Raw genomic sequence first — 7,732 nt, 5'->3', positions numbered from 1 at the left:
CAGCTGATTTTCTGTAGCTAATCAGGCTAGTCATGGGTTATTCATAAACTTGTCACTGGATTCTCATCCAAGGAAACAGAATACAATCTGACTTCCCTCAAATGGTATTCATAGACCCTCTGGTGCAAAAACAGAGCAGTGTAACTCATACTAGGGTTTTTCTTCAATATGTAAACAAGAAGGAGTTTGAAACATCTCTGGAAAATATTTACTTTTTTCTTATTCTTCTCAAAGCACCTATTACCTCTTTGTTCCTCAAACTGTATATGAAAGGATTTAGTAGTGGAATTATTATTGTATAAAATATAGAATACATTTTGTCCAGATTGTCAGTTGTTCCAGTCCCTGGGCGCACATACATGAGGAAGAGAGTTCCATAAAACAAAGACACAGAGAGCAGGTGGGCACTGCAGGTGGAAAAAGCTTTGCTTTTGCCTTTCTCAGACCGCTTCTTCAGGATGGCAAGCAGGACATAAAAATATGAGATGACAATGGTTATAAAAGTAAAGACTTGTATAAAGGCTGAAAAGATTAAAACTAGAAATACATTAACTGTTGGATCAGTGCAAGATATTTTGTACAACTGTAAAATCTCACAGTAGAAGTAATTTACAATATTGGACTTGCAGAAAGTTAGTCTAACCAACAAGCTCACATGAATTGCTGAATGCATAAAACCAACAAAATATGAAACACCTATAAAGCGAGAACAGAGGCTATTGGACATCACAACCCGATAAAGCAAGGGATTACATATGGCCACAAAGCGATCATATGCCATCACTACTAAAAGGAAGCATTCTGTGGTTGCACTGGAACCAAAAGCATAAAACTGAGTAAAACACTCAACCAAGGACATTTTACGATCCTTAGATAAAAAGTTGATAAGCATCCTGGGAGTCACGGAGGATGAAGTGCATGCATCTGCAAAGGCTAAACTGCTGAGGAATAAGTACATGGGGGTGTGGAGGTGGGAGTCCATCCAGATGAGAGCAATGAGTCCGAGGTTACCAACCATGGTGGTGAGGTAGATGATAAGGAACACTAAGAACAGGGGTACCTGTAACTCTGGATGATCTGTCAGCCCCACGAGGACAAAGCTGGTCACCAAAGTCTTATTGTCTTCCACCATATTCAAACTAATAATCACTAAAATGAAAGAATGAGGAACAGTCACAAATGAATTATAAACTGGGTGATAGTTTTGTGTGTCTAACATCTTCCTCAGAGGTGCTTCTCATTTCATTATAGTTTAAATTTTTTACCTTTGTCTACTTTTAGCACATTCAAAATTCTCCATAACAAGTATAAAATGAAAAATTCACCTAAGGGACATGCAAATATAATGCAAAACATAACAAAGTCTTTTAGAACTGCATACATTTGTCTAAAATATATCTGAACTTGTATAAAATAGTCATTCAAACAGATAATAGGCTTTTAAAAAATAGGCTCTTTATATTTTAGTAATATAATCTTAAATTTATTCCCATATATTGTGTATGCTGTTATTATTATGACTATATCATTTAATACTTGCATCAAATTGGAGATGTTTTTCATGACAAAGATATATTTGAAGAAGTTTTGAAAAAATTTTTTGGGGGGGTTTGAGACAGGGTCTCATTATGTAGTTGAGACTGCCCTGGAACTCACTATGTAGCCCAGGCTGGTCTCAAACTCACAGCGATCCTCCTGCCTCAGCCTCCCGAGTGCTGGGATTATAGGCATGCTCCACCACACCCGGCTTCTTTTGAATATTTTGAAAAGAAACAAATGCATGGAACAATACAGTATGTTATGGTATTCTGATGTGTAAAATTTTTTTCATAATTGTATATTCATACTTCTAAACACTTAGGCAATAAATATTTTTAGCTGAAAAACATTAGAACAATAGGGTTTATCTAGCTTAGAAATATAAAGGATTTTTTAAAAATTAAAGTTCTGCCTAAAAAGCAGTTGTGATAAATTCCTTTATCTTCACTGGACACAAATGAAGAATGAATGAGCTTCAGAATTTTCACTTGAAAATTTATACCATAGAGAGCCTTACCATACACAGGCTAAAAATATTACTAAAAATTAAGAGTCATAAGAGATTTTTGCCCTCAATCAACTGGTTCCATTTTCTTTATCAACTCTAATAACAAAAGTCTGATTACTCCTAGGCTTAGTGTTTTCAATGTATAGAATGCAAGAAACAATAAGCTCTGTAAATATTTTCTGAACAGTTGTGGTATAAATATGGAGACCCAAAGAAACCACGGAAATTACCTTTAGTGACTTTAGCCTATATTCTTATGATTTCATGAAATTAAAATATTTATATTGCATTAATATAAACTTTAATCAAACTTTAAGACAGAATTTTCCATTCTGAAAAATTACAAGTGAGATTTGATCATTTAGCTTGTCTTTGTTAAGGTAACTTTTTATATTGTAAAATAAAATCTGAATATTTTTCTGACAATTATTACTTCAATTTTTTATTTTCATTTTTCTATAACTCAAGATTTATTTTATAATTTCTCTACAATTTTCTTAGCTATATATAATAAAAGTCTAACTGCATTATAAAAGCTCAAATGGGCACTTAACTTTTGTCTGATCAGATTTTGTTTGCTGATTTAAAGAAAAAAATCTACTATATCAATTTCTTACCTAAGATATTTGTTACCTGAGACACATTTCAAAGCTACAGTAAAGAAAATTAAGAAAATATTTGCATTCTCAACCAATGCCCATAAAAGATTGGAAAACTGCAAATGGTCTCATTTTCTGAAAGTAGTTTAAAAAGTATGTAAAGCAATATACTTTCTGTACCAATTTTCAGTTGAAACTCCAAACTGGAGGAAGATAGCATTATTTTCTTCTATTCATTCTTTTAAAAAATTTTGAGATCCCCTTAATGTTTCAAAGGGATTCCCAGTAGGATGAAGTCAAAGTTGTTCTATGGGGCATTGTGAGATAATGATCAAATCATGTACACAACTAGTTATAATAATTAAAATTACACACTGTGTCCTTAGGGTTCACTATAGGTGTTTGTTAATAAAATGTCATTGAACAGGGTTTAGAGTAAGCTTAGTTTTATTCCTATTTCTCTTAATAGTGCTACAACTCATCTATGTAATGAACTAGTTTACATTTACAAGTCCCAAAGTTACCTTATAGTTAACCTGTTGAAATCATAGACTGAGATATTTCCTCCTGTTCCACTCTCAAACTGCTACTCTTTTAATGCTTTCATTATCAGGAAATACTGTCACCAATCACTTATTCAAACAATAAATGAGGAAAACATTCTTACCCCTATTCCCATCTCAATTGCCTTACTACAAAAACTGCCTAATCTAGATTTTTTTGTACTGAAGATAAATGAACAATTTTTGTTATCCAAAATGATCTTGAAATCTAAGATATATTCATCACTTACCTGAACTTTTTCTTTCTTTTATTGAGTTTATTGGTACATTTTAGGTATACAGACCATACATCATTTCACCACTGAAGCATAAGCGTACTCTCCCCACTAACATGTATAAATGATTTTTTCATATAATAACTGAAATTCTTGAATCTCAACATCTATGTCCCTATACTGAAAAAAATAGAATCAATAATTTTACACATGTGAGCATTTTTTAAAAATTGTGTGAATACACAGTTTGTTGAAACAGTAAGTGTGTAAAAAGAGAACACACTGTTCCTTAGTGGACTGACACAAGATAAATCTAGTATGAATGATAAAGTACATATTCCTAAAAGAGGCAGAATTCTACTCCATTTAGGAATTCACTACTCTTTCTAGGTACACTCCTGTTTTTCTGAACAATACACTAGTAGTATATTTTGAGGAAAAGTTCTGGGTTTGGATTGCCCCCTAGTACTAGAAGAGTGGTAACACACAACACCCAATTGCTGGATAATATGAACCTGGGTGCTCTGCAATGCAAAAATAATGGAAATGAATAAGCTAAAAAAAAGGCTACTTTTTTATTAGTACATTTTTAAAGAACATAATGTTTATTCTTTGTGTGGAGTTGGTACATGTTCATAACACATCTTAATTCCTTTTCTTAATTAATTTCCCTCTCCTCTCTCCTACCTCCCTCCATTTCTTGGTATTTTTTTGTTTGTTTGTTTTGTTTTGTTGAGACAGTGTCTCACTGTGTAGTTTAGACTGACCTGGAACTGACTATGTAGTCCAGGCTGGTTTTGAACTCGCAGCAATCCTCCTGCCTCAGCCTCCCAAGTGCTGGGATTATGGACATGCACCACCACACCTGGCTCTTCTACCTCCATTTCTTGATCCCTCTCCCTTTTAGGAAGATCTAGCTTTTTACTTCCTGCTATTTTTTAATTTGCTCTTTATTTATATTTTGATTTTCTCATGTAAGAGAAACCATGCAATATTTAAGCTTGTATGTCTGATTTACATCATTTAACATTATATTATCTTAAGGTACATTCATTTTCCTACAAATGACTGACTCATTTGTCTTTATTTATAACAGTATGGTACTCCATTGTGTGCAAATACCATTTTTTAAAAAAAAACTTTCATCTATTGATGGACATACAGGCTGCTTCCATATTTAGCAATTATGAATTGTGCTGCTATAAACATGGGTACTCATGTATCACTATAATATGATGTTGCTAATACTTTTAAGAAAATACCTAGAAGAGGCATATCTGGGTCTGCTGGAATTTCTAATTACAGTTTTTTGAATATCCTTATTGATTTTCCAAAGAGGCTGTGTTACTTTTACATTCTCACCAACAGTGTAGAACAGTTCCTATTTCCCTGCAGCCCCTCCAGCATTTGTTATTATTTGACTTATTGGTGATGGCAATTTTTTTAGGGATAAGATGATATATTAGTGTTGTTTCATGTATTTCTGTAGTGGCCAACAATGTTGAGAATTCCTTCATGTATTTATCATATCTTCTGTCATAAGTAAATGTCAAATCAAGTTTTAAATGGATGCATATTGAGGACATACTCTGAAGTGAAATAAATAAGTCACACATGTGTAAATACTGAATAGTTTCTCTGATGTAAAAAACTATAATTGTACATAATATCCTAATGGTATAATTGACAATGTGAAATAGGAAGAAAAGGGCTACAGGTATAGGGGAAGTGGGAAGGGTAGGAGAAAGGAAATAGGGAAAAGAAAAAATATGAGAAAATGGAAACAAAGTATCTGTAAATAGGGAAGGGAAGAGGGGGTGAAGGGAGGCAGGGGTATGGGGAAAAAATGAGACCCAAGACCTGTCATGTAAAGGTACAATATCCCACTGATGAATGTAACTGCACCGTATACCTAAAATGTACCAATAAACTCAATGAGAAAAAAATCAAGTTTTAAAATGTTTTATATTTATTGCCCACAAGAAAGAATAAATATACATCTTGATCCTGGAGACTACATAGGACAGCAAGTAAGAAGCTCAAAAAGAATGGTCTTCAAGTAAAAATGAGGGAAATATTTAACCTTTAAAATGATTAATTACTATGTTGAAGGTTTTCCCATAGCATATGTTGAAAATCAATTATCTTATACTATCATTAGAAGGAGCTTCACCTTCTCATTTTGATTACCAAAATATTTAGGAGACATAATGTAAGTTTCATATATACTCAAAAATCAAGCTGGTTAATTTTAACTATGGCCTAAATGGTTTTGTCAAGTTGAAGAAGTCTCAAGCCTAGGTGCTATCTTATTAAATCCTCTTTGCATCATGTCATCAAACTAAGAGTAAGGCCAAAGAATCTTCATAGCAGTACTAGCAGTTACTACCATCTTTGGAGTCAAGATCGAACTCCTGTTGGAATGGAGAGTCATTGTCACTACAGATGAGATCACAGAGTTCTTCCACTTGTCTAATTTTGATGGCTATTATTTGATGAGTGAGTTGCTGCTGAAAATTTTTCAAAACTTTTGCAAAACCCTATGGGGTCCTTTAAAAAATTAAAAACAGACCTACTATAAGACTCAGTCCTTTTCACATATATACGCAAAGAAGAAAAAAATCACCACTTTGTGAAGATATTTATACTTCCATGTTTACTGTAGAATTATTAACAATAACCAAAATGTGAAAATCCGGATGTTCACTGACTGGATAAGGAAAATGTAATACACATACTTCAGAATGTTATCAGCCTTAAAAGCAGAAGAGGGGGCCATGATATTTGCAACAATATGGATGAAACTAGAGGACATTGCGGCAAGTGAAATAAACCAAATACGGACTAAAAATTAGTTGATGATCCCACTTATATGAGAAATCTACAATAAAAAGCAAAAAAAAGGTAAAATACGTAGAGATGGGGAAATGTAAATAAAGGTATACAGAATTGTAGATATGTAGGAATAGCAAGTTTAAGACAGATGTACAATATAAGACATGAATTTAATAAAATTCTTATATTAAAGTTTTTGTTAAATATGTAGAGTTCAGCTGTTTTATCATAAGAAACTGTAAAATGCTTCATATGTTATTTTGCTTCACTTTAGTTGCCTTTTTATTATCTATATCTAACCTATAATGTCATGTGGTAAACATGAAATATGCACATTAAAATTATCTTTAAAATAGATGAATAAAATAAAAACATTCAGAGGACAAAGAACTAGGAAAGTTAATATGGTGATTATGAAAACAGCAATTGTTAAATGCAGAAAATTCTAAGGAGTGAAGAATCCAAGATCTCATATTCAACCAGGTAAACTAATCAATGTAAGAAGCATTACCTATCTGAGGAGAGTCTCATGTCTGTTCTTTAAACTCACACATTCACTTTGAAATATCATGCAGGTGGATAAATGAATAAAATCCATTGCTAATGTTCAAATGATCCCCTCGGCTGGAAAGCTGTCCCTGTTGAAACTTTCATGCCCCTGCATTACAGGTTTAATTCATCAGGCATTTATTATATAACTGCCCAGTCACCTAGAGAATCCACCCAACAAATAATTTTCATGATTTTTGTTATCTTAATACTTTAATAAATTGTCAAATTCAAGACTTTAGAAAAGGAAATAAATTTTAAAGATTTATGTATGAAACAGCTATCTGGCCATTCATTAGTCCACCTTTTATATTATATAGTCTTATAATGTCGATCTTGTAGTTATATCTTGGGAACATTACATTGTTATTAAGCATATTATAATAAATTGTATTATTTGGATCAACATTATGAAGTTTATTCAGCAGAAATTTGGTACATTAAGTATCTCTTGAATTACAGCCTGAGGATAAAAATCAACCAGCCTTTCTTTCATATTGAGAGCCTGATTTATGGTGCTGAGATTAATTTTCATGACAGCAACTGTAAGTTTACCAACAGTGGTAAAAGAAGATCAGCAACTTCAGGAGGCCCAGTTTTACAGATGTGCCTTTTGTTATAAAAATCCCCTCTGTTTCTAAAATATATCAAAGTTATAGCAATTCCAAAAGTATATATGTTATCAGTATACATATTTCATCTAATGTATATGATTGTATTCTTGGATAATTCATAGGTTTAAGTGGACAAATAATTCTATAGATTGGGCTGAACTTAAAATGAAAAAGTAGCCTTATAATTCACATTGAGCTGTAACAGCATATCCAGCTTTGCACTTTCTTTTAGGATTTGTAGGACAGGAACCATCTATGTAGTTTAGTAATTCTGGATCTGATACAAGTGGGAAAATCCTGGATTGTGAAA

General features: G+C 32.7%; 1 protein-coding gene across 2 annotated transcripts; it reads right to left on the bottom strand.

Annotated features, from left to right (window-relative positions):
* Positions 1-208: 208 nt before the first annotated feature.
* On the bottom strand, positions 209-2,748 carry LOC104876473 (olfactory receptor 5AC1). 2 transcript variants are annotated; one of them, XM_010644521.1, is made up of 2 exons: positions 2,739-2,748; positions 209-1,122 (listed from the first exon to the last, which is right to left on the bottom strand). In XM_010644521.1, the coding sequence occupies exons 1-2, from the start codon at positions 2,746-2,748 to the stop codon at positions 209-211; spliced, it is 924 nt and encodes a 307-aa protein (XP_010642823.1). The 2 variants fall into 2 exon arrangements, with proteins under 2 accessions (XP_010642823.1, XP_010642819.1); XM_010644517.2 differs by lacking the exon at positions 2,739-2,748 and having other exon boundaries at positions 209-1,141.
* Positions 2,749-7,732: the final 4,984 nt, after the last annotated feature.

Source organism: Fukomys damarensis, unplaced genomic scaffold (genome assembly GCF_012274545.1).
Source record: "Fukomys damarensis isolate Sample0158 unplaced genomic scaffold, DMR_v1.0_HiC HiC_scaffold_24, whole genome shotgun sequence".
NCBI classification, from domain to species: Eukaryota; Metazoa; Chordata; class Mammalia; order Rodentia; family Bathyergidae; genus Fukomys; species Fukomys damarensis.
The sequence above is the reverse complement of the archived record's forward strand: the minus strand, read 5'-3'. Positions and strand labels throughout refer to the sequence as shown.